This window comes from Scatophagus argus, chromosome 9 (genome assembly GCF_020382885.2).
Source record: "Scatophagus argus isolate fScaArg1 chromosome 9, fScaArg1.pri, whole genome shotgun sequence".
Lineage (NCBI taxonomy): Eukaryota > Metazoa > Chordata > Actinopteri > Scatophagidae > Scatophagus > Scatophagus argus.
In genome coordinates this window covers 6,124,506-6,152,112 of record NC_058501.1, presented here as the reverse complement: position 1 = coordinate 6,152,112, position 27,607 = coordinate 6,124,506, and the positions used below count along the sequence as shown (strand labels likewise).

Here is a 27,607-nt window from a genome sequence, read left to right as displayed (position 1 = left end):
CTTCCCCATTCACCCACCAACCCCTTCCTTTCTTCTCTAATCATGAACCCCTCTAACCCATCAACACCACCCACCTGCTGCTTCTCCTGAAGACCCTTTCGCTACGACAGAGGGGAGTGCGGACATTGCTCCTGAGCTGGACCTATTCGCTATGAGGCCTGCCGACACAGGGTCCACCGCTATCACCCCTCCCACCTCTAGTGAGGCGCCGACCATCGTCGCCCCCATCGCTGCCCCTGCTGCCCCCACCCCTTCTTCCACCACCAACACTACCACAACCACCTCCGACACCACCACCACAGAGTCTGCAGCCGCTCCGACTCTAGATATCTTTGGTGGTAAAGTCCTCTCGCTCTCATTATGCCTCTCACTGCATTGCCCTGCATTATGACGATGATGATGATGATGATGATGATGATGATGATGATGATATAGGTTTTGATAGTGATGTTGCTCTTGCTAGTGATGATGATGACAGTAGTGATGATGATAATAACCTGCCCAGTCCCTACATTTCAGATTTGTTTTTGTATTTTCCATGGTGCCTTCCCCTCAGATACAGATCATTTAAACAAGTTAATCAAGCAACTTGACCTCCTCTGCAGCATTGAAATCATTTTGAAAAATCCACAAAGAAGTCATTTGTTTATGCTATTTCAAAAATTAATGAATTAATTATTTGGGCATTTTTTGGGACCAGTGTAAATTTGATCTCTGAGGACATAAGTTGTCTCTTTTTATCAACAGAGGTGGCTCAACTTGTTTTGATTATTAACCTAATACTAACAAACAGACCGCCAAAACTTAGAGGGAAGAAAATTGTTTTCTTCTCCTGCCTGTGATCAATATGTTAAATACTGGCAGCTGAGAATGCTTTACTGTAGCATATGCACTTATGTTAAAAGGGAATATTGCTGGATGTCACAATTTGCATATGATATGTTTTTCCTCAGAGTGGTCTGGGTTGCTCCCATGGTCCAGACTAGATTAGGTGAATTTGGTGACTTCAAATTGCTTCCAAATGTGAGTTGGGGTGGGATCCAGCCTCCTTTAAACTTACACAGCTACAATAAGTGTGCATGGATAATGGATGGATGGATGAACATGTGCTATTCCTATGATTCGGGTAACAGCTATGGATAATTTTAGGTTTAAATATTTAGGCATACTGGGCCTGGTTCTACAGATAGCAATGTCAGTCCACCACTGTGGTTGAGACTGAAATATCCCAACAGCAACTGGATAGATTGTCTTCATATTTTTCTAGACATTGCTGTTCCCAGAGGATGACTCCTATTGATTATAGAGTCTGCTGACTTTTCCTCTGACACAGGCTTCAGGTCAAAGTTTTCACCTATTCAGTGAAACAGCTTGACACGGCTGCCTGTGATGTCACATCACCCATTTGGAAACTGGACAAACTCAAAATCAAAATTCATTGATGCAAATATGGAAGTCTTTATGCTGAAATTTGGCAATATACCCTTTTAACTTTTGCACTGTTTCATTTTCCATTGCACTGAACAGATAGACAGTGGCTTTAATAATCAAAATGTCTGCTATCTCTGCTTTCCCTCATCTCTCTACTTAACTCATTCTGTATGCACTGGACTTGAAATCTGAATGTACATATGATTGTGTGTCCTTGTTCTTAGATATGTTTGATTCTATGCCTGAGCAAAGCCCTACCACAGAATCCAAAGCTGCTACCACTCCTAGCGTAGACCTTTTTGGTGCAGGTACAAGAGTTGGTATCCATTTCTCTGTGTGTGGAACCTCTTCATCTCTTCTGGTTTCCATACCTCCACTCCTCTGTCAACTGTTTCTTTCCCCCACACATCTTGATTTGTCCCTCATAGTGGTATGAGAATTGTGCATGTAACCCACTCGTCAAATTTTGGATCGTCCTTGTGGCTGCTTTTTACCGCTGTGTCTTTCTACCTGCCACGCTAATACTTTTCTTTGCTCCCCGACCTCCACGATTTTCTTCTTTCTCGTATTCTGCCTCTTGCTTGCGTTGATAAATTAGACCTTCCTGCTGTTTCACGCGGGCCTTCTCCTTTGCCCGAGCCGGCTCCGACTGGAGATATCGTGACTGGTGAGTTAAGCTGCTTTATCTTAACTGCATCACTGTTTTCCCATTCCTTTATTATGAAGAGTGCGGCCAGCCTCAATTATTGTAAGGCTTTTAGCATGGTGCTGGTGTCTGCATGCACATGCACACCAATGCTGAACTTCTAAATGGTGCACGCTTCAAGGATGTGGATACACAGTGAAGATGCAGGGGTGCCTGCTTTCTTCTCCTGCTGCCTCTGCATGTCTGTGAGGCAGAGTAACAGTGCATGAGAAATGTATTCTCCCATTGGAAATAGAGCTTTGACTGTCAAATGTAGTCATTTAGATTTGAGAGTAATTTAATCCATTCCTGCTTCTGTCTCTGCCTGACTCTCTGTTCAGACTCACTTGTATCTCCAGCTCCTGCTGCTCCTGTTGCTGCTCCTGCTGCAGCTCCTGTTCCAGAGCCCCCTTCTCCACCCAAAGCAGCAGAACCAGCACCCGTCATTGATCTGCTGGGTACTGTACCTCAAAATGCACATACACATCTCTTTACAGCACACTTACACTTACACTTGTCGAATTTAAACAACTTTTTGTGAATATTCTAGTTTTACTTTGCTTTCTTCTGGGAATTCTTTGTTATCATTGTTGGTGGTTACAGTCAGTTGAAGTCAATTGTTCATACTAATGAGATATTGTCTAGATGTTGTGATAGACTGTCGGTGTAGTGCAAAGCTAATTTAACCAGTTTCTGGATTAGACTGCAGACAGATCATAGATGTAGTTGGCAGTAGCCACCAATTTTATTCCCCAGATGAGTATTACACAATGTGTTTGTGTGTCTTTTCTTTTCTGCAAAATGTAATTTTATTTTTTGGCTCAACTTCATGTCGCACTAAAATTTTAGCCTGCTGGAGTAAAAACGGGAGGCACTCATTATTGTCGATAATTATTTGTTGATGCACCACCTTGATCCTGATATAAATATCTCAACAATTATTGCATGGGTTGACAGGAACTATATGTAGAAATTCATGGTTCCCTGGGTTTGCCCTTTGTGTAATTATTCATTTATTTATATTTGCATTGCTTACTTAAAAATTATGTGAATTAACAGAAATATTGTTCGTATCATTCAACAGTATTGTTAGATTTTTATTTTTATTGAAATATTAGGAGAGCCTGCTGAATTTGTTGCATTATGATTCACTATATTTTTCAGTATGATTGTCTTGCTAAACCAGTTATGCATACGATACAGTTATACTTTAACAAAGAAAACCACAGCATTACAGTTAGGCATGGTTATATATATTGTGTGATTGACAGTCACTGCAACACAATAAATCACAGTCTGACATCACTTCTTGACATCCTGTGAGCAAAAAACTTTTTGGTTTGTGACCTAATACCTGAAAACATCCCATTGCTTCGGCTGCACTTTGTTTTTAGAGCTAATTAGCAAATGTGAGCATGCTGACGTGGCAAACATTATACCTGCTAGACAGCATGCTAATATTGTTATCGTGAAATTATTAGCATTCTGATGTTAGCATTTCGCTTAAAACATGTCTGTAGCCTGGATGTGACTGCTGCACATTTTGTACCACAGTCACAAAAAAGGACCTCATGACTGGAAGGCTTTCTCTATCCACAAAAATGTCTCAATTTCATTTGACATTTGGCACTTTTTATGTCAGTTATTGTTTTGCTTCCTGGAGATAATCTTGTCTCCTACCCCCCCACTGTGTCCCACTTTGTGGTCCAGGGCTGACCTCTCATCCTTTTTGCCCTCCATGCTGCGTTGTGGATATCCGGATGGCGTTGCAGACTCCTTTGGAAGTGCAGTAGAGGAGACTCAGAGCTCTGCTCCTGGAGGGCCTGGAGACGACCTGCTGGGAGGTGAGACTGTCTGTCGCTTTCAAGTAAATTATGGTTTAGCTGGAAAGGCTGAATGGACCAAAAAGTTTAAGTTAAAATAAAGTTAAAAAGTTTTATGCTTGCGAATGGCTGACAGAAATGTTTTATGTTGATTAAGAACTTATGCAGTAATGTCAGAGATACATTTATCAGTTTAATAATGACGCAGACTTGGCAGGATTGGTTGCAATTTATTCCACAGCAGTTCCATAGTAGCATTGGACTCATTTGAAAATGTCTTTTAAAAACAGTGTCATTGTCCTTACTAATGTAAGGAATTTCTCTTATAACCTCTTAACCTTAACCTTAACCGCTAATATATATGTTCTTTATTGTATTTTAGATTTTATTTATATCGCAGTTGTCTTGATTTGATTCACAGTTGTCTCAGATCCTGAATACTCATTTGAACATTTGGCATATGATGCAGATTTTTCATCTGTATTCTTTGTCTTCATGTACTTTACTCTGACATGTCCTGCTCAGATACTGCAAGACATGTTGCACATTTCATTTTCATATTATTTTTGCTGCTGCTGTTGTGTCAGTGATTATATTTAATGTATGTTTCTCATGGATCAGTCTCACAATATTACATATTATGTCTCAGTTACAATCCTGTTTGTTATCCCCTGCAGGCCTGATGTCCCCCACCCTGGCTCCCACGGCAGCCCCATCTCTGGCTCCAGCCTTGGCTCTGGCCTCAGCTCCGGTGCAGAACGACCTCCTGGAGTCAGGATTTGACACTCTTGGCTCCCTTCCCTCTCCATCACCACCTGTACATGCTGCAGTGGCAACGGTACCAATAGTACCAGCTTCAGCAGAAACTGCCACCACATCAGCGCCCTCTGGTGGCTTTGATGCTTCAAGTGAGTGGATCATAACATGTTAAATATTTCTTTTCCGTTTTGTTTTGTTTGAGTAATCTGCCTCATTGTCATGCCTGGTGAAGAGTGAAATATTAAAGAATCAAAGTATTTTGTTCATATTTTGCACAGGTCTTCTGCTTGATTTGCATCAGTCTGCTCTGGTTTATTAAAACTGAGCTACATTGACCATAACTTAGTTATATCTTCCTGCAGAGAGCTTGACTACTGCATGAATGACACACTGATATGTGCTGCTGTCACTGTCCTCCTTATGTCTGCCAACTGCTTAACTCCTCAGCACTGCTGTCTCTCGCAGTGATTCTTTTTCTTTTTTTAATCCGTTCTCTTGTACTTCTTATGCTTTCACAAATGCTGAACTTTGTCGACCTCACGCTCACCCCACCGCCTCTCTGCAATCTTTCCTTCTTTCTTTCCTTCTTTCTTTCTTTCTTTCATCTGCATCTTTATTTCCCTCTTCAAAACAAATCTGTGCTCCCGCCACTCTGCTGGGTCATTGCTTGCTTCTTCTAATCTGTAATTGGTGAGTTCAACCTTGCAGCGCATTGCGGCATGTGCAGTTTGGAAAAGTCTCCTGTTCTGTGTTTTTGCATGTGGCATTACGACCCCGGACTGCCTCCTGCATGAGTCAAGACTTACTGTATTGTTGTTTGCACAATGCGTCTTTATTTGCCTTTGGTATTTTAGTATAGTGGGTGGCTCTTCTAGTTACCACATACCATCAAGGCCAGAGTCTGTGGTAGATTCTCCAGGTCCTGCTAACTAGGCCCTAAAACCTCCTTTAGCCTTTACATTGTCCCTTAGCATGGTGACTCCCAACCAGGATTATTACGAAGGGGTTTTGAAGTTGCCAAAGGGTTTGTGGAAAAATTGTGAAGCAGTACTTTAAATAAAACATGAACATGAATGTGAATGTATTAAAAACTATCAGAGAAGTTAGCTAAAAGTAAAGGGTAAATGGTTGAACTGTCCTGCTTTTGCCAATCTCAGTGGCAGTGTAATGTTGTACAATAGATATTGTTAATTGATAGGTGGTACTGATGAAAGGTTACTTGAGTTCGTGTGGTATATCAGACTAAAGAGGGCGGCGACCCCTGACTTAGTGAATGCACCCTCAGCCAAATTTCAAATGCTTCTGTGGTGTTCACTTTGAATGAAAACCTCTAAACTCATTGGCCTTGATGAGAAATACCTTGTGCTTTTTTCCAAAATCAACTGTTGTTTAAGTTTCAGAGATGTCATTATGTAAACTGGCCAAACAGCCAACCACATGATGTCCCTTAAATATATTTACAGTACAGTCCTACATTGTGCATGCAATGCACAGCTGACTGCTGATGTTATGACAGTCGGACTGTCCCCTTCACTTTACCGTCTGGTCTCACATCTGTACTCTGCCCATGTCATAGCTAGATTAGGGATTTGCAGATTTGTAATCCATGTTGTTTCTCTGGTGTCCCACCATTTCCACCCTGCCCCCAAGTGTTTGATGGATTAGGCGACTTGTTGATGCCCACCGTAACACCTCAGAGCACCGGGGGCAGCACTGCTGGAAGTACAGCAGGAAGCACTGGAACTCCCATTGCAGCAGGCATTGCAGCCGCTCCTCCCGCCACCCCACCTCCCAGCAAAACCATTGGAGGAGACCTTGACTCTTCACTGGCTAACCTGATTGGAGGTGGACTGCAGATTTTCTTGTCTGGAGCTCAGTATATTTCGTGTATAAATAATATTTGAATATAAATTTAACTTCTTTCTTTCCTCTTTTCAGACCTTGGAGTAAAGAAAAAGTAAGTGCGTGTTTTAAGATGTGAATTAAATGCATGATGTAAGCTGTGTGTAAGCTTAAATATGTATAGATAACTCTATACAAGGCCAGTTATTTGTATTCATTTTTAGTCAACCATATGAATTCATTAGGATTTCTTGGGAGCAAAATTGATGTCATTTTGATAAATGTCAGTAAAAGTCCTGGAGTTTTAATTGAATTTGAATTTTAAGTGAGTGCAGGAATTCTGTCTCTCTTTGTGTCTACATGTCCCATCTGTTAACCTTCAGCTGACTTTCTGCGTTCACCACTCCAAAAATTAAAAGTATCATGGGGCAAAGTGCACAGTAGAGAATGAGGTGTATCCTTTGTTTGATCTCCTTTAGAGACCCACAGAGTGAGAAGAAGCTGACAGGAGGCGCCAACTGGATGCCACAGGTAGCTCCCACAAGCTGGGGTACGCCAGGAGCCCCCATGGTAAGAACAGCATGTACACCACACCCCTCGTCAAGAAATCACACTTTTCACACAATCACATAAGCAATTTTGCTACAAACTGCTACAGACTGTCGCAGACTCAGATAAAGCTATTAACACATTTTAATTTCTGTAGACATTACAAAGAGCAAAGATAAACATGACAAAAACTACATTTGTTATTGTTCATTATTGAAAAGTTAGGTCTTTTCAAACACTTCTGAAGACAGACTGCCCACTGGGTAGCTCCTCCTTCAAGGGCATCTTTTTTCTGTTTGCCTTAGCACCGCAAAGGTGTAAGCTTGATTTTGGTTGGTATTGCAACAATACTTCTGTGTGACATGCAAAAACAACAATTGAAGAGACACTTGTCTGTGTTTTGCTTAATTTTTAAGGCAGTTGTTACCAGCTGTTGCTTACACTGCTAATGTTTCATGTCGCTTCCAGTTGACAGTGTTGCATTGGCTCACCAATCAGTGTGCACTTAGATCACTCAAGCTACCTTTTCTGCTTGATGAGCAACTAAAACACTTCTTCTAAACTGGGTACTTAGAACTGTGATGAGTTTTTGTGGTGTGGGTACAATAAAAAAGAGGGTTCTTAGAGCTATGAAAAGGTTCCTCCAGTCGCAGAAGTCCTCATCATGCAAAGCTATGCACTCCTGATGTATCCTGTCTCTCTAGACTGGTGCTGCCCCTGGAGCTCCTGGGGCACCAGGAGCAGCTCCGCCTGTTGCAGCCATGGTGCCATCAATGAGTGCACAGCCTGGTTTTGGCATGGTAGGTTTTATTTCATTCACAGTAAGTTCTCTGTATTATTGCTGTGGGCCTTCATCATCTTTTGAATCTGTAACTCAAAACTGCATCTGTGTAGTAGTTATATTCTAATAAATTTACATAGCCTTCATAAATTATAATCTGCAGTGCTGTCCCTGTCTTACCAGCCTCCCACAGGAGGGCCTGGAGCTCCCATGATGCAACCTGTGATGGGGCAGCCTATGATGGGACAGCCCATGATGAGACCTCCTTTCACTGGCGCTGCACCCGGAGCTGCTGCACCCGGAGCACCGGTAACAAACCACATATTATAGAGCGCTCATTAACTAAAAAAGGTCATTTGTCCTATGTCAGGAAGATTCCTTTTAGCCTAAAAATTCAGCAAAACTTTTTTGTAGATTTGTTTTCCTGCTGCTTCATATCTGGTCAATATTTTAAATTCTGCATTTCTTATTTTCTCAGCTTTCTCCAGGACCCACAAGCCAGAGCCCCAAGAAGCCCAAGGACCCTTTGGCAGAACTTGACCTCAAGGACTTCTTATAATGTCTCAGCTGGGAGCTCACAAGAGTACATATAGTATATACTGTTCACTTTGTGCTAGCTGATGAATCTTTTGCTTCAGTGAAATATATTATGAATTATATGGTGGACAGAAGGATAAAATGGCTAAATTCTGCCAATGATAGAGATTTTTTTGATCAGGTTATTTCATTTGTTACCACACTTTTTAAATTACATAGAAAGAAACATGTTTCAAAATCCTAAGGATCCTTTTTTAGAGTTGATAAATAAAACATGTAGACAGGTATTGGGGCACCTATTACACCAACAGGAACTTTAATGATAATGATAATTCAACTAAAATCAACCTGTTGTGTAAACACAGCATCAGTAAAAACAAGAAAAAAAGTGACTGTCAATTTTTTAACATGGAACTTGCACTTTTTTTAAATTGACAACCAGAAGAACCACATGGGTCTCACTCTGAAATGTTTTCTACTTCCTGTCTTCCAGCTGCTTTCTTCTTTGGAGGGCCCTGTCACCTTATACCTGGTGTCTGTCAGCATCTCAGGATACCAGTTCAACTATTCAACCTTATAAGAGCCTCTCTTCTCCACCCTGCCCATCAACATCCCACCCTTCTCCTGTGTGATGTCGTAGCACAAAATGTGAAAGTGAACCATAGCGGATTATATATATTTCAGAAAAAAATAAAAGCGTGTGCTTAAGTAGATGTACTAATCTTTTGTCTAAACAAAATCACTGAAAACCCTGACAAAAAAAAAATCCACAGAAGTAAGTGAGAGAAAGTGAAGGTGTATGTGTTTAGATTTATTTCTAGTATTGAGCTGAATGATGGATGTGTTTTGGTGTCCTAAGTTCCACCCACCACCCATTATGTGTCCCCGCCTCCTCATGAAGGGGGAGGAGCTCTTCTTCGCTCCTCTCTCATTGGATGGGGGTGGTAAATGAAGCCCCAGTAGATTTTCGGAGAAGCATTTCATGTGTTGTTTACAGAAAGGTCCTCTTTGGTGTACATAGATTTCTCTGGTGAGGATTACGTCTCTATTCTGTATGTCTGTTGAAGAGAAATATAAATGTGAATCTGACATGAAGTTGTAAGAAGTTGTGTGAGTATCCTTCTATTTCCTGTCATATTTTGAAAGTATTCAGACAAACATGAATACATGATATGATTAATATACTGTATATTAACAAACATCTTCTATGGGCTTCTGAATCATACCAGACCAGGAAGCAATCCTTTTTGTTTTTTTCTTCTTTTTTTTTACTGTGGCTCATTTTTCTATGTTTCTTTGGTTGTCTTTTGTCAAATGTTATTTGTATGTTCTGTTTCTTTTAGAATAATTCTCCCTGGAGCACCTTGGTAGCTGTATGGTTCAGCGCATGCTACCTGGCCACATGGTTGCAATTGGTCGCACAGCCTGACCTTTATCGCATGTCACCCACAAATGAATGAATGACTAATGCACTAGACTGCTGCTGCTGATATTTCCTGGCAATTAAAGAACACAGCTTTCTTCCAGAGAAAATGCTGTAGTTATTCATCGCGGAAAACTCACATTGAACTAAGTAAAATAAGTGTCTACCCGAAGTTTTGACACTACGTATGTGGATAAGTCGCCAGTGGTTTTATTAATGATCCGGTCACGATGGATATTTTTGTGTCCAAGTAAATTATTCCATCACTATACCAAATTCTATGTTCAGACAGATCAAATTAAAATAAAAAGCAAATATGTACAAATGTGATTTGAAATGGAGATCCAGACTTCAAGAAATAGCAGACAGCCAATGTGGTGATCCAGCAGCAAGGACAGGTTTTTCTCACCTGTCCATGGCTGAACACGCCTCCACACAAGTCAGAATCAGGAATGAATTAAAGGTACCCTGTCAGGTTTTTTAACTAAACAAAGCTCTGTTTATATGCACTATTTATGACCAAATAAGCTTTGTGTGTATCATTGAGGAATAACAAATGCATTGAATGCATCTACCGTACTTTGTCACAAAACTTGACAAAACACTTGAAAAGCAGATTTATTTAGAAAATTTTAGAATCCACATTGTTTACAAACAAAACTGGCACCCACTTTTTAAAACAGTGCTTGAAGTTCCTTGTTACTAACTGGCTGCACCCAGGGTGTCAACTGACAGTGTGTATTATGACACTGCTGCTTTGACAATGTTATATTAACAGCAAGTTAGTGAAGGTCACCTGAAAGTACAGAGACAAACATTAAGATTTGACAAAATAATTCACATATGATCGTTGTCTGAACATAATTTTTGTTCAAGTTGTTTATTGATTATTGCTGACCTTTGGCACATTATCATTTCAACATTACATATTCTAAGTGGCCACATGGGTGTTATGTGTACAGTGTTGGAATCTACAACAGGCCACTGATTGTTTAGCCATGATCATGTTCCCAAAAAGCATCTTAACATGAAGCTTCTCTGATCCCACACACTTACAACAGAATCAATATGTTGGTGTGCATTGGAACTGCTGTATATACCAGAGGTTCCAGTCCTGTGCTGTAAACCAGACTAATGTAAAACTTACTTGTGTGTTGTTGTTTCAGTGGACAGACTAAGCAATTGGTTGTATGAATCTGATGTGATTCAGAAATAATAATGGGAGATTATTAACATTTTTCATGACTGAATTATTAAAATTGTATTTTTGTTTAGTTGTAAATTTATTTTATTTTTTGATGACCCTCCCCAGTGCATGTATGCCCTTTGAGGTGCAATAAATTCAATTATGGATTGAACAGCCCATGAAGGATTGTGTTGCTTTCATATCATAAAAATTATATGTCGGTTTGAAGGAGTATTTCATGAACTTCCCACAAAGTCAGTGGTATGTTTATAGTGGACTGTTCACCAAGGCCAGATTACCATCTTGGCAAATGTCCTGGGCAATACACCCTCGGGGTCTCATGAAGAGCCAGTTTTGTCATCATTTGGTCATTTCATTCACATATAGTTTTATTCTTGGTCCATGGTCCTACATATAGTTAAGTCAAATTGCTGCCAAATGGATGCACTGAAAACATGCAGCCAGATAGTTTCATTATTTCAGCATAGTGCACTGTTTGGATCCTGGGTGCCTGGATGTGAAATGAAGCTGTCATATTATGAGTGACAAATTATCAATACAAATATAATTATCATTTTACATATCCAACTACACAGAGCAACAGTGTTTCTGTCCACCTGGTGAACACTAAGTTGAGCATTCGCTCTCCTTTAAGCTCTGTTTTAGTCTGTTGATCACCTGAGAGAAATCTCTCTCTCCAACACTGTTCACAATGTTTACCAATTACCTGCTAACTTTGTACGTCTGTTGCATGCATGGTGCTGGGCAGCTGCATCATGTTAAAAACGATGCTGTGTGAATGAAAATAAAACATTTAAGATGTTCATGTAAAAGCCAAAACAATGAACCGATGACGTTCATGAGAGTTTAGTGGAACTGCACATTCGGGTGATGATTCCCCTGTGGGTTCATAACTATGATATTTGAGCTTTGAGCAAAAGAATGTGGTAGGTTTGACTTATGGTGAGGCATTAGTTGTTGTTGAGTATGTTAACAGTTGATTCTATGTTTTCTGGAAACGAGTGTATGACAGACACACACACACCCACACACACACACACACACACACACAACCAAGTAGTAATCTTGGTTTAATGGTTGTTCGTCTTCAATCTGCATCATTAGGTAATCAGGTAATAGCTACTCAAAATGATACTCATAGGAATTTTTGGAGCATAAACAACAGGACAAATAAAAATATCACATCCTAAATTTGTTATTATATCACAACATATTTTGCTATGTCATTTAATCCTTTCAATTAGAGATCTCAACAGCTCAAGTAAATTAGTAAATGTTTCAGTCCCATTTTAAAACAACTCAAATATGTAGCCTCATATTAAATACATAGTTACAGTACTAGGCTATCAAAATATATTCTGAGAAGCCCCCCCTCCCCCCACTCCCACCCGTCAAAAAAACAAAAACGTTTACAGTTCCATAAATTAGCACCATGTCTTCTGGTTAAACACCGATATAAGTATGTGCACAACAATGAAATCACATTTGCCATCATTTCATTGTGTTGCAAGAACAGAGAAAAGATGATGAGACTCACAAAAAAATTCTATACAGTGCCCATAAGGACCCTTTCTCTATTTAGACAGGAAACTCTTAAAAAAGTAGTTGTAAAAATAACAATGTTCATGATATACACAATGCAAACGCCAGATTGTTCAATTAAAGTGTTTATAAAACAGTATCAATATCTACTGTACGTATAGTTCATTTGTAAAACAAAAGTTAAATGAATTTCTCCTAGGTCTTTTGTCAAAGCCAATACACACGCTCTTCTTTACAGTGGAAGAGAACACTTTTTTAAAATGCAAGTTTCTGTGTACACAGCCTGAATGGAATATAAGACAAATGTACCAGGACTTTGCTCTTTGACATTTGAATATACACACTTTCCAACACTGTATCCATAAATGTCAAATCTTTGAAAAGAGAGGAATAAAAGGAATAGAAGCCGACCAGAATGATCTGAAAATGCATACATTTTTTTCCGAATTGTATGTTTTAGCAAATAAATTAGAAAAGCTGACGAGCCACAGTTCTCTTGATGCACTGATGAGTCCTGGTTGCTGTCAACACAGAGTCAGTCTGACTGTTTGTAGGTTGGGTGTGTGTGTAGATCAGCGTGGCAGGGGAAGGCAGGGAGAGGCAGTCGTAGGCCCCCGGTTAATAATGACTGGTGATGGTAAGAGTAGGTATAGAGGTCGGTCTGAGGGATGGAAAGGGTTGATGGTTAATGGGGACTCCTGTGTTGTCTTAGGCTACCTGGCACTCACTTGAGTCCCCATGGATCCAGTGGCAGATCTGGGCATATTTGAGAGGTGTTATCCTAACCGCCACGTTGTAATCCTGCTGCGTCCCGTCCCCGTTTACATCCACCCACTGGTGACCGGAGAAAACCCCAATGATCTTCCTCTTCCACTTCTTCTTGCCAGGCTCTTTGAGGCGGACGTAGACCCCAGAGCCACTAGAGCCAGGTTTGGCATCACAGTACTGATACAACAAATCATTGGATTCCTCAGAGACAGAGCAGAAACGGTACACCAGGTTGCCGGGCCGATCATCATCAAAGCCAGAGAAGTGGATTCTCCCAGCAGGGATCTTCTTGAGCGAAGGGATAATACCCAGATCCATGTGTTTGGTTTTTGGAGCTTTCTTCAACTCCAGAACAGCGTAGTCATAATCTGCAGCCAGACCATTAGACACACCTTTGAACCAGCCCTTAGGCACCAGAGTGTGCCTAACCCTGGTCCATTTAAACGAAGGTTTCTCTGATTCCACACTTCGCCGACTCCGGCTCTTCCTGCCTTTCCTTTTTCCTTTGCGGTCCCCTTTCCCACCATTCTGGTCCTTTTCCTGCACTTCCTCTTTATCTTTGTCTCCCTTTCTCCTTTTGCCCTTTCCTCGCCCTCCTCTGCCTTTGCCTCCTCTCCCTCGTCTGGACTTCTCCTTCAGAATACCGACACGCAGCTTCTGCATCCCATCTAGATAATCCTTCCCATCATGGATACAGTGGGCAGCGGTCAGCACATGGTTAGGTGACACAAGAATTCCAGAGCATCCTGTGGAGATCTTCACAGAGGTGGAGAAGGGATATTTGGTGGAGAACTGCTTATCAGAAATGGTGAAGCGGGTATCTGTACCATACACTTCTCGTTTGTGGCGGGAGCTAGACGAGATGTTTCTGGACCAGTCAGCCATCTCATTGAGACCCTGCACAGAAACTGAGGTATACGTGCGTGTACCATTCTCATAAACTGTCTCATAGGACAGGAACTGCTCCAGGTCATCCAGAGAAGTGGTAGGGAGGCGACGCTGACACTCAATCCCACAGATCCCACTCAGCTCCGCCTGAGAATGGGCTGCGAAGTTTGGGTTGCTGAGAGGCACAGTACGTCTTTTTCTTACCAGAGGCACCTTCCACTGCGGCCAGGTATACTCATCATTGACTGTATTCTCCTCACTAGCGACAGCCACCACCACAGCCAGTACCGTCACCGGAAGCAGGACACACAGGGGTATGGGGCCCATTGTTAAGTTGGGCCTGGATCTGAAATGTTAAGTGTTAAAGAGGAAGATTTAGTGAAACTTTGTAATAAAGGTGGAAAGATAAAAAGACTTATTGAATACATAACTTATTAGCTATGTGTGAGTCTAGGAAGGGTAATGTCAGTTGGTTTGTCGGTACACCAGAATGAAATATCTCACTGTTGGATAGATTGCCATGAAATACTGTACATTCATGATCTTCGCATGATGAAACCTATCCTCTTGTTGAACCTCTGTCTTTCCCCTTCATCTTCTACATGGGTTTTTCATTCTGATTCTAAATGAGATGTCTGAACACCTCCCTGCTGAACTGCCGGGAGCACTTAATTACTTAAGTGAACCCTTACTTTTAATCTAGTGCTACCAGCAAATTTGGTTCTCAGAAGATGAAGGCTAATAACTTCAGAGAACCCCTGACATTTCCCCCTGCACCACAGTGAGGTTGACATTTGTAGTTTTGAGTGAAATGTCTCAACAACTGGATGGATGGACTACTATAAAATGTCACACATATGTACACATTGGCAATCACATTCAAACCTCTTGCAGGATGAATTATATAATCACTTCAGAGAATCCCTGCCTTTTATCTACCGCCATCATTAGGCCAAAATTATATTTTAAACCTGTACTTGGGTTTATTACATTACATTATTATCAGCCTTAGCTTTACTTTGCATTTAGTGCTAATTAGCAAACATTATCATGCTAACAAACTAATCTAAGATGGTGAATATGGTACACATTTTAACTGTAAAGATGAGCAGAATAGCAGTGTCATAGCCAGCATGTTAGCAGGCTATTGTTTGTATTTAGCTCAAGGCCCCTCAAAAGTACAGAATCATACAGTGCATACATGGCTGCAGACTCTTTATTTTAGCCAAGTAATAATGTAATGTAATTTAAACAGATCATGGCTATGTTACTGTTTTTGTCTTCACTTTAGCCTTTAACTTAGTTCAGTCTGTTGTAGTTTTCTTCTGTTTCTGACCAGTTTATTAGCTCAGAAACCACCTATCTACAACAGTGTTTTTACATCATGATTGCAAAAAGCTATCGAATTGATTTCTTTTGTCTGATAATTCTGTGATAATTGCTTTATTATTATAATCACTACTGCTTAGTAAGGGAGAGAACACACTCAGATCTATTTATGGCCACACAGAGGCAGTATAGCCCAGACTATTAGAGACATCCAATGGGCCTAGACTATGGACTCACTGTGGAGGCTCAGCAGTCTGTGGCAAAACAGCACACTCAGGGCTGTCCATTTCTTTAAAGAGCACAATTCCTCAAAATGCTCAAGTTTGCAGAAAAATATATGAAGAATATATGAAGGAATATCTCTCTGTGTAAAATATTCTTGAGTTCTCGAAAAACAAATTTCTCGGCAGTTGATACAATGTCTGCAAGCTGGAGTAGAGATTTATGTCTTCTGAGTTGTGCTGAAGGCTGTAGGCAGTGAGGAGAGGATGAACCCAGATCCTCTGTATGGGCTGAGACAGTGGCTTGGAGGTTTGCCACAATGGTTAACCTTCTTCTTCAGTAATGACCATATCTGGTTTCTTTAACTCCACTCCAGTCCTTGTCCTTGCTGACAAATGACATCTAACATAGAGACTATGCAGGCACCAGACAGCTTGCCGGTCCATGCTTCTACTGTATGAGTGTGGTGTTGCCAATAATCCTGATAACCCCATAAAGGAAATTACACTTCGGGTACATTTTAATAGATTTAGCAGTCCATCATGTAACTACAGAGTAGGGAGTTTCATTTCATCAGCATGGTTGTGGTAATGAAGTCACACAGGCCATTCAAGACACAAGGAGAGAAAATCATCTGTATGCCTTTTGCTGAGGAACACTGCAGCAGGAGTGTAAATTCAACAGTTAATTTCAAACAGAAATCCAGAGTGAAAAGTCACAGTGATTTCATTCATTCTGGCTGTCTGAAGGGTTTAAATGATGTGCGATAGACCCGCTGACATCTGAGGTATTCAGCTGGAGGACACACTTTTATGGAGGACATTAGATTGACCAGGGGCTCCAGAGACACACATTCACTTTGAATTAAAAGTAAAAATGAGACTCCCAGGAGACTAAGCTGAGAGGAAGAATGTGCAGCATAATCTGTGGATCATGCCAACAGTTCATCATCTATTTCAGAGATACTACCCAAATCTCCTCTTTTAGTTGAAACTAAATTCCAGTAAGGGCATTGTCTTCCAAAAGAGTCCAGCTGCAAAGGAGACTGTTTGGCTTGAGTTCACCACACAGTGTCCAATAAAACATACCCAGTTGTCGACATCCAACCAGCCCCAAAACAGACGGTAATAAAATACAAGCCCACAAGAGCTGTAAAACAGTCTCAATAAATGAGAATACAAAAATGACCCTTAGTTTCTGTTCAACTTCACACTCCCACCGCCAGACTCAGACATAACACAAATCCAGAAGAAAGCCTGCAATTATTCAGCATAGAGTGGAAACTGATATGCTGCCATGGTAGCTCTCGGTTGTCAAAGGCGCTCAGATGAACTATTTTCCACTGCAGTCAGCTGAACAAGAAGCTGTGCCCTCTCCATCCCTCGGTGGAGGGAGTCACACGCACTGCTAAAAGGCAGCCTGGAGACAAATGACCAGTGGAGGGCGCTATGGCGCAGCTGTCCATCTGCAACTCAATAAGCATGGCTCACCATCTATTGTCTAGTTCAACACCAAGTATAACAACAAGGGTGATTTCATTAATTTGACGTGTTTTCAAAAACTTCATCTAAGGCACAGAGTTTCCCGAAACAGAAACTGTTATTGGTTTACAATAAAAAAAAATGTTTTAGTTTTGATCAATATCAAGGTGTCTTGGTAAACGTCTAAGCAGTTGTTTTTCTCTTTCCAAAAATAACGAAAATCACCAGTGGCATTGCAATGCAAGTAAATAGTCGATTAAATTAGGTATTCAACGAAATGTGAGAAACAACATCTGTAATTCCACATCTGTTGCAGCATAGTGACTGTATGTGAAAAGAAGGGGAGTAATGTCTCTATAAATTTTAAAGCAACCCACGCAAACTGTATTTCAAAAATATGTTTGATGCACTTATTGTATAACGTCACTAGTGATAACAGTCAGATGCTTCAGTATATAAAGGCTTATTAAGGAATATTACGCATAGTTTTGGCTCCTATTCCGATTAAATTCCTCAGGGGAAAAGGGCGCATCCACACAGATAAGCATCCACAATCAAAACTGAGAGAATTCGATTCGAAATTGAAAACCCCTAAATATTAAATAATGCGAAAACAAATACAGACCACATTTCACACACTTTTAGAGATGGTTATTGTTGTACAAAATGACAAAAGTTTCCTACCTGCTTGCATCCGATTGATGGATACGCCAAAATCCGCAATGTATTGTTTGTCTTCCCGAATAATATACAAATATGATCCCACTGGAAAACAAACGCGGGGTTACTGCATCCCAGACGTCCCGGTATCAGCAGGACGAAGGCTCCCTTCTCCTCATTGCTTCTTCAAAGAGGCTGAGAGAAAGTCGCGGCTGGGACGCTCGGCTCTGGCTGCACTTGATGCTGAGAAGGGAGGGAGGCAGGGGGAAAAAAAATCCAAAAAGGACGTTTTTTTTTCCACTTGTGACAAAAGCTCTTCACATATGGGTGGGACCAGACCGAGAGATCTAACTAAAGGCTGAATTGGGTGAAGTCAGTGGTCTATTCAGTGGGGAGGTGTGTTGGTAGGCTGGCAGGCTGCAGCCCAGCCATGCAGCAGGAGGAGAGCCTTACTAAATGGGACTTTGAGCAGGTCTGTGAGGGAATTAGTTCCACTGCTCTTCATACAATACAATAGCTTCTTAGGCATTTCAGTTCTGAGCCATGTGAGCCTCAACATCTGCAGCACTTTGATTCTACAAGCCCAGTGAAGTGTAAGCACCAGGGATGTGGCTTTGTACAGTAAATGCAAATGCAAATTCAAGCTGTATGCACAGCCTATACACATAAATTAAATTTAATAAATTTCCACAGAAATATTCTTTGATACCACTTTCTATTTTTCATTTTTGCTGTTGTTGCTAATATTCTCATTATTTTTTTCTGTCCTGCACACTTTTACTTCCAGCTAGTTTGAAAGAATCTGAGATATTTTAGGGAAAATCACTGTTTGATACAGTCGTGGAACATGTGGAACACATTTTTCCATCCTTTAACCTTAATAGTACAAAAAGTTACTTAAAAGTAAAAGTTCACCTTTGGAGGCTCCGCCCATTCCATCTTCCTCCAGCCAGTTGAAGACTCTGATTGGAGCGGCATCCAGTCAAGCCCTCCAATCCCGAAGGGGCACTGTCATAGAGTAGTTATGAAACAATCTAAGAGTTTCACTTTGTCATGTGTTAAATTAGTTTTTTGCTATGACCTCCAAATACTCCAGATCTCAATTCAATTTAGCATGTGTGGGTTTGAAGAACAAGTCCAATCCATGGAGGCCCAACCTCGCAATTTACAGGATTTAAAGGATCTGTCATTATTTTATTAGTGGGCCAATAGCACTACTAATAAATATTGAATTATTATTGCTGATGAATCTACCTGAAAGCAAGATTTAATGTTTAATGTATTGAGTCAGGACTAAGGTACTTTTCCGTGGGGTACTTTAAACTATTACAAAGCATCATGTTTAATAAGGTGGTCATAAGTCTGGATGCAGGACATCAATCTGTCTAACAATAACGGCTGTCGAAAATGGAAGTAATCAATCAAAGCACAAGAATCTGAAAATTGTATTGTATTTGGTTAATGTAGTTTTCACCACTGCTTTGTTGGAGCTGTTCACAATTTCGAGGTGGTAAAACATACATACATAGTAACATACATAATATGCATTCAAAAGCCAGCTTTTCTGTAGTCCTTATATTTATCTCATGGTCATATAGCTGCTCTGCCCAGAGAACATATGTTTATACATCATCATCAGAAACCGTGGTGCAGTTACCTCCTTTTATTCAGTCTAACAAGAAGAATTGGACTATGAGACAAACTCAAATAAAATTTGTGTGTAGCCTTTATGCATTATGCAAGGTCACAACCAACAGGATTAAAAAAAACCCCACAAGCGGCCCACAGAGGAAGAATGCCATGTGAATGAGAGAAGAAAAGACATGGAAAATATGTGTGTAATGAGGGAGAGAAAGAGACGGAGCGGGGAATGTTGTGATGATGATACACATCTGGAGCAAAGGAGGAGAACAGGGTGTCACGTGAGCCCGATCTGTCAGTCACTTTGACTTACAGCAGGCTGCACCAGTACTGTCATAAAATTACACCTGTTTCTGAAACTGTGACTCTCTCTCTCTCTCTCTCTCTCTCTCTCTCTCTCTCTCTGTGTGTGTGTGCATGCGAGAGAGAGAGAGAGAGGAGACTTGGGTAACCTGCACACCTGACCAGCATGTTAAGGATCATGATGGATGCTCATCCATGTGTGTTGTGATCCCACGCATGCTTGCGTGTGTGCATTGAACATACAGATACACAGCTCAGCATTTTTTAAGCAGTATGACTTAGAAGAAGAGCTACATGTTCTCTCCCTCTGGCCTTCTGGGTGCAGTCCTGGTTCTGCCCTTCAGGGTCAGCATGTTAATGAAGCCTACCTATGTTTTGGGAGGCTGACCCATTAAGCCACTGGTCAATGCAAAACGCACTGTGGGGACTGTAAACATACAGGGCTCCCCGGTAGATTGTTGGCTTTAGTGTATAAGACTTCTGCATAACTTAACATGCTCAGGGTATTATGTTATACACAAGGCCACACAGACCGTGGGAAAACATTGCATAAGTGACATCAACCGTTCCCTTCTGAAGAGAGAAGTTGGGTTCACCACTCACCACCAAATTGGTCAAATTACTGAGGCCACAATATCTAAATTATTTAGGAAATGAGTGGAGGGAATCAGAGGTGGGATGAACACACTGCAACCACCACAGTTGAGTATAATAGAAACCATTTTGAATAGAGTAAACAAGCTCTGCTTTGAGACCCTGACCTACTCTAGAACAGAATAATGGAATTTGGAAGACTTTATTATGAGAGGGTCCCCATTTTACTTGTCTCATGCATACGCACATGCACACAGGTGACAAGATACACATTCCTGTTGATGCTTTTACACTTTTCTAGTGAGCTGCAATGTTCCAGTGATGGAAGTGAAGATTGGTAGTTTGTACATTTAAACAATAAGGGATTTAAAACAAGGCTTTGTAAATGTTTTATGAGGAAGGACACTGGTGAGAGAATGTAAACAGAACTTACAAGAGGACAGGACCGAATTAAGATGGGCAGTCACTGGGTATTTCTGTTAATCTTGTATGTTTGGACCTGCAAATGTTATGTTCATTATGCATGGATTACTTAAATGACAATGGCGTGACTGCTCACACTTAATGTAAGTATGGAACTCCTGCTAATCCAACAACAGCAATGTTAACAAAAAGAGAGAAAGGCAGCATTTAGACAGTTCTAATATTAATGGAATAAAAGAATGAAAAAGTAGATCCGTAAGTGAGGTGGCTGGGAGAGGAAGACAGTATGATCTGTCTGTTCTGCAGCCATGTTCAGTCAAGACTGTAGTTTTAGCCACAACAATGTAAAACATTCCATCACTTATGCTGAAACAAGCTCTTTATGATTTATAAAAGATGTTTTGACAGAAGCAGTGAGGAAAATCAGGCTGTGGAACTGTCCAGAAATTCAACCATTTGCCCAGAGCTAAATCATTGATTGTTCAGAGAATAACAACCAATCTTGCAGAAATTCAGAGCGATTCTAAAATTAGTCTCAGGTGACCAATTAAAATCGGGCTTAGGCTCTGTCTGGCTTTATGTGTTTGTTTGTTTGTTTGTTTTGAAAACTCTGAATCCAGATCACAGTTAAGTGTGCTAAGACTGTACAGACGATAAATTATTATTATTTCACCCTTGGCAACTTGTGTCCCTCCTCTCAGAAGCCACTCAACATCCAGAGTGCAGAAACGCAATAATAGTTAATGTTGTCAGTTAAGTTCAAGTTCAGAGGTGAGAGAAGAGGAGTGAAGCAGCAGAGTGAGGGTGGGGTGGGGGATGCCTATACTCCCAGCCTGGTGGCTTCCAAATAGAGAAGCAGTGAGTGATATTTCTGGTTGGATAGAGGGCCTTTTGTGTTGGGTGTCACACCCTCACGTGAAGCGCTGCCTTTGCACTATGCTGTGGTAGATGGATACTTGCTTTCAGGAATTTCATTAGTTGTGTTTGGGTGCACTGGATGATATCTTTCCCACCTCCACCACAGTAAACCAGCACAGCAGTGAAGCTCTTAAAGGAGTAACATCAAGTTTTGGGGAGTCTAGCCTTCCGGTTATCTTTTAGCCGTGACTCACAGCATCAAAAATGTGTCTAGTGAGTTTTTATTTTGGATTCCTCTGTTTGATTTATCATCTATAAAAACCTTGAGATCCCTAATGTGCTCTGACAAATTCTAGAGAGCTTTGTTTCCAAATGAAACTATCTCAGGGGATCTTGTTGCCCTTTTTGCTGTATATAGCTGTATACATTAAAGGCTGCCTACTCCTCTGCACAGACCACACTAATAAACGAACTCAGAGGGCTGCAGTGACCCACAGTTCACTTCCACAGGCTTTATTTTGACAACCGAATGGTCTCTTAGCTCTGCTTCACACTAAACAGACCACCATTGATATGATAGGACTCTCCACCTCACTACATCTCCCTCTCACATACACAAATACAGTATATACAGTAAACAGATATATAAACAGTAATGGGACAGTAATTTAAAGGTCTAGTTTAGATCCAAATAGAGTTTATAATCTTTTCAGTAGTAAATATTTGGGCTAATGGTTGGCAAGTCAGCTTTCAGAGACGAGACTGTACATGATGAAAGGCTGACTGAAGTCACATATGCTCCTTTGAATCTCATGTGCAAACGAACAGGCAACCACAGTCCTGCTGCAAAGGCAGACTTGAGAAGGCAAGTCATTGCACTGCCATCGGTTTAAAAGAGAAACTTTCCTTTTCATATTGTTGATGCACAAGAAGCTGAAATTTTGCTGGGCTGATACCTTTGAGGTTGGAAGGGAATCATTGCCCTGAGTGAGGGAGTTTAATTTTCTTAAGTGCTGTCTTGTTCAGGAGTAAGAAGTGAGTAAGATAGAGCACAAGAGCATCAGCAGTGATTTGGTCGCTGAACTGCACTTAGTGAAGAGAGAGCTGAGTGTCTACCGGTCAGTCTGTGTTTGAGCCCTTATCTACATGAGCTTTGGGTAATGGTGAAAAAGACTGATATCACAGATACAGGCAGCAACAATTAGCATCCTCTGCAGGGAGACTGAGCTCACTCTTAGAGAACTCCAAGACAACTTCAAACTTTTCAGCTACTGATGGTACCAGATGAAAAGTACACAAAGAGCCTGACAATCCATTCTACAGCTGTCAAGATATTTCAAATTAAAGCACAAATGTCAACCTGCTGGCTGTCAGGGAAATGCCAAGAGTATCTGAGTATCATATTTTATGTCAGATCACCTGAATGCTATTGAAATATTTTAGTCTTGATCAAAGTGACCGTCAGAGCAGGCTGATATTGCCACACCATTAGCATGGCTACAAATTGCTATTTCTAAACAGTAATTGTCCAGAGGTGGAAATCAAATATCCAGAAACAACAAAACTAATAGCTGTTAGAGTATATCTTTCCAGAAAACCTCACGGGAAACTTGTCATGATTTTCCTGTTCCAGGCCAAAGAAAAGACAAATTAACGGGCATGTAAATAAAACCTCCTTGGTTTAAATACTATGCATCCCTTTGGTATGATTTGCTACAGCCTGACCTTTACAACAAATCGACATGTATTCCTTTATGATCCTCTATGACTCTCAGTATGTGGCCCTATGTTTACACAGACTGCCCATAATCCCTTCCTGCAATAAAAACTTAAAAATATCATTCCACATCACATGCCTGAAACACCTCCTGTCCACTGAAAAAACTATGCTACAGGTAAGAAGCAGAGTGGAGTGCCTGTTGCTTCTTTCATGGCTGGGATAGTATTTGGACTCTTGAGGTGTCAAGCGGTGATTGACGATCTTGTAATTTGTGCTTTGGTACAGTAATGGTTAGTTCAGAAGGCCAAATGCGTGAAAGTAAGAGTTTAGCCTCCTTAGAAAAGGAGCTCTCGGTCACATATAGAGATGTTAAAGGGCTTTGAATTCTTTTCTGCTTTGCAAACAGGTCTTTAAAAAATGTCCTGTCTCCCCATACATCCCACTAGTTTCAAGAAATGTAGCACTGCAATCTGCGTTTGAAAAGAGGAAGCAAAACAAACATCACAAACCCTAACTCTTATCATGATAATAATGTGGGCAAAACTGGCAGGGCAATGTTTTAAACAAAAGTTTGCACAAGATGTTGGCTGACATGAAACCAGTTCCTCCACTTTGCAATAACTTTAACACTACACAACAAACATATATTTTGCAGATTATACAGGAGATGAACCGTCGGTGAGGCTCATTTGGCAACACAGCGGAGAGTGGAACCAACAATTCAGACCTGTTATTGAGCTTAAGGGTAAAAGATCTGCAGTGTGCCCGCACTGAGATGAAACTGTTTAGACACGCTGAAACAAACACGGTAAAATATGACATTTATCCCTGACAGAGCTCTTGTTTATAGTGAGGATTTGGACAGAGGAGGTGTTCTCATTTCACAATGTGCTGCCAGGACTTAAGACATGTGAAAGGAGGGAGGATACGGAGGTATGTGTTCAGTTTGCATACTGCAGATATAGTCAGAGAAACTAGCAGTAGCAATGGGAAAAAACAAAAAACCAAAAACTATAGCATGTTTAAATCCAAATGCAGTATGTGCCACTTACAAATGCAAATGTGAATTTATCGAAAATACTTCAGAAATAATTCCATATAAGTGATAATTCATATATAAGCACATGTGCTGTCTGGATGTTGTTCATGTATGAGGTTTTTGAGATTTTAAACGATACATTTGGAACATTTCAGGTGTGAAAACATCTGGGAAGGACACACACACACACGTGCAAACATAAATACGCAAACAAATTCTAACAGGTTTGGAATGATTTCATACAATAAGAATGAAGTGAGGAAAGCAGAAAAGCCTCTGTGTGTTTCCATGCTGAAAGACAGAGAGACTCATATTCTGCAGGGTCAAAAAGGTTACGTAAACACACTGTGTGACTAGGTTAACACACTAATCTCTGTCCTCTTTCCTGGAGAAGAAAGAGGGTTTTGTTGAAGTGCAATGATGACGCCTCTTTAGTTCATTCTGCCAAATGCCATTTAGTAGTTTGACTGGTGAATCTCTGGTGTCTCTCCAGCCGAATCTCTGCTCTGTGATGTTCAATGCCTCATTGGGATCTGTCTGGCAAACGCTGACCTGCACGCTTGTTTCATTCTGCAGTCAAACTGAGGTCAGTGGCACACCTTGTTTTGTGGGTAAAGTCATCATAAAAAGGGTCAAAACACACCCACATGTTCATGCAAGTTGAAACACACACACACACACACACACACACACACAGTGTTCTGTGCCAGAAAAGACAGACCTATTGTTCAACCCTATTGTAGAAAAGTTTCTTCTAAAATATCTGTTTACTTTATTGCTTACCTTCAGGTTGAGCTGAAACTGAATACTGTAATTTTGTGAACAGCTTCAAGTCTTCAAGTTTCCCATGTTGGTGGCATGATATTCCTTGGAGACATGCGACTGACTGTGACACCTAATAGCTCTGTATTGACTGTATGTATTAAAATAAAGTGAAATACCAACTAATAAAGTATATATCTAACAATTTCTTACCAAAAATGAATTAAAAGTCAGTCAGTTTGACTGTTAAAGTAACCTTCTATACTGAGAAAAGGTATATAAAAAGTACCTTGTTGACAATTTCACAAATGTGCTGTGCTGTCTAGTATCTTGCCAGTGATCTGTTTTCATTCACGGGATGCTGAAAGCACTACCTTCACCAGACATTTATGGGACATGTTAACGTTAAGGCTCAGCAGCACCTTCCTCAGGATATGTTTAGGGCTTCCTTGACTCAACTTGGCCTTTTATGATCAAACTCCTTCTTGGAGTACATTCATATCAATGCAGCTTTCTCTTATAATGCAAGACAGAAAAACTGCACGTTAAAAAGCTCTCTCTTTTTCCACCTTCCCAAATATCTGGTGGCTCAAACAGTGGGTCATTATGAAGAGTGATCAGTCAAAGGGCCCATTGATTTGGGGGGCTGGGGGAAGGTCATGTATGGGCTCACAGAAGAGAGGGAGAAAGAAAGCAAAGTTGCAAGGGCAGTCATGTATGTATGTATACGGCGGTAGACTTGGAAGTGCAGGAGCCGCTCCAAAACATCCACCCATTTCCTCTTCTGGGATTGAAGGTGCTCAGCAGGCCCAACACCTCTCAGCTCTTTTGTGCTTGTTCTGTGCAGAATCAAAACAACAGTTATGGCTTCATAAAGTTACCTAAAGAGAGGAAATGTGGTTCTGGTCCAGATTTTCCTCTGCCAATGATCAAATCATATGCTGCCAGTTCTTGAAATTGGAAAGAGTAACTATGGGTATGGTCGTTCTGCAAGTCCGTGAACCCACTGTGGAAACAAACCACCCAAGTTTATTGTACACAGAGTTTATTGGTCCAAAGTAGTGATAATAAAAGAAACTGAAAGGTCAAACACCATATCAGCCTTCAATAACACACACTGCTCAAAACTTATGAACTCTCCTTCCTATGGTTTAAATTGCAATGCAATCAGAAGGTATGATTTCCCCCCACTCCATAGAGTCTGACTGCAATTAAAGTTAACGACCATGTTTGCAAATCCTTTACATGAGCTAGGGTGCAGGAAGTATGGCCAGGTGTTGCTGTCAGAATGCAGCAAAATAAATGGAGGTAAGAGACAAAACCATGTGATTGTGGGTGATTTGATTCTCGGTAATTGTATTTGTCTTTGTCTGCTGCCTCCTCCTCTTCCTGACCAAAAAAGCCCCACAGGGATAAACAAGAGACAAAACACAGACAAGAAAAAAAAAAGCTGCGTATGATGCAGACTGCAAGGATTGAGACTTTACATTAAGACAGTTTCTTTTTATGTGTGTGTCTGTTATTAGGATACAATAACAGGAGATTACATCCATAAAACATCTGGTTCAACAGGGTCATGACAATTTGATTAGGAGAAGTATGGATGAGAAGAAGGTGTGTAAAGTCCTCACTCATTAGCATATTTGTTATCTTATCACCGATGATTCTTTCAGTGTTACAACTAGTTTATATGCCATTTCATCACCAGTAATTGTAACAGGGTTTATGGTCTCTTTCGTCATCTCCTGCACGTTGCAGCAGCTCAGCTTCACAGTGACCCTTGTCACTTTCACATCATGGCCTTGGCTGTTCGCCATTCACAGAGTGAAAACCAAGAGAGCTCCCAGTGGTGCAAGAAGCACTCAGATCTTTTCTTTAATAAAATACCACATTGTGGAAATGCTCTGAGTGAAAGCCTGTATTAAAAGTGTACTTCATACTATAAAATTAGGTAAAAAGACTTGGCCATGAAGGTGTCTTGTGAGATTTACTTTGGTGATTCGCTAGATTCTCAATCTGGTTAAAATTTCAATTTTTCCAATATTTTGGTTCACGACCAAATACTTGCATAACCAACAATATTCCCATCAGTATACTTTGGGTTTAGTACCAGCAGCAACTCAGGTAGGCTTTGTGGATTTGTAAATTGACGGGACAATCAAGTCAAGAGTAGGTTTAGACATTGTTACATAAAGTCTTGTACTGGCACATCTCCTGCGGGGATTTTTCTTTTGATATACCTGTGTTGTAACTAGGCCTTTACCCGGTTCAATGAAAGCCTTTAATGCACACTTGGTTATGCAAACACCCTTTGTATGATAGTCCTGTGCTGGGTCACAG

General features: G+C 40.7%; 2 protein-coding genes across 15 annotated transcripts in view; one reads left to right on the top strand and one right to left on the bottom strand.

The window, feature by feature from the left end:
- snap91a (synaptosome associated protein 91a) overlaps nt 1–9,509 on the top strand; it is a 40,960-nt gene extending 31,451 nt beyond the window's left edge. For 4 of the 14 annotated variants that reach the window (XM_046398360.1, XM_046398368.1, XM_046398363.1 and 1 more), the window contains 13 exons: nt 93–338; nt 1,656–1,739; nt 2,030–2,098; nt 2,458–2,574; nt 3,889–3,960; nt 4,617–4,847; nt 6,349–6,543; nt 6,637–6,655; nt 7,020–7,110; nt 7,794–7,889; nt 8,054–8,179; nt 8,349–8,453; nt 8,901–9,509. In XM_046398360.1, coding sequence (XP_046254316.1) covers nt 93–338; nt 1,656–1,739; nt 2,030–2,098; nt 2,458–2,574; nt 3,889–3,960; nt 4,617–4,847; nt 6,349–6,543; nt 6,637–6,655; nt 7,020–7,110; nt 7,794–7,889; nt 8,054–8,179; nt 8,349–8,429 — 1,427 coding nt within the window. In that variant the 3' untranslated portion in view covers nt 8,430–8,453; nt 8,901–9,509. Of the gene's footprint in view, nt 1–92; nt 339–1,655; nt 1,740–2,029; nt 2,099–2,457; nt 2,575–3,826; nt 3,961–4,616; nt 4,848–6,348; nt 6,544–6,636; nt 6,656–7,019; nt 7,111–7,793; nt 7,890–8,053; nt 8,180–8,348; nt 8,454–8,900 lie in introns of those variants that run through there. The other 10 variants (XM_046398361.1, XM_046398362.1, XM_046398365.1 and 7 more) reach the window with 10 other exon arrangements.
- A 2,719-nt stretch (nt 9,510–12,228) lies between these two features.
- On the bottom strand, nt 12,229–18,327 carry prss35 (serine protease 35). Its single transcript, XM_046398369.1, has 2 exons — nt 17,952–18,327; nt 12,229–14,581 (listed from the first exon to the last, which is right to left on the bottom strand). Exon 2 carries the CDS (start codon nt 14,560–14,562, stop codon nt 13,288–13,290), a length of 1,275 nt encoding a protein of 424 aa, XP_046254325.1. The 5' UTR covers nt 14,563–14,581; nt 17,952–18,327; the 3' UTR covers nt 12,229–13,287.
- Between the last annotated feature and the right edge of the window lie 9,280 nt (nt 18,328–27,607).

What these genes read in the sequence shown, in the direction of transcription:
- prss35 (XM_046398369.1), bottom strand. Translation starts at nt 14,562, where the DNA reads ATGGGCCCCATACCCCTGTGTGTCCTGCTTCCGGTGACGGTACTGGCT.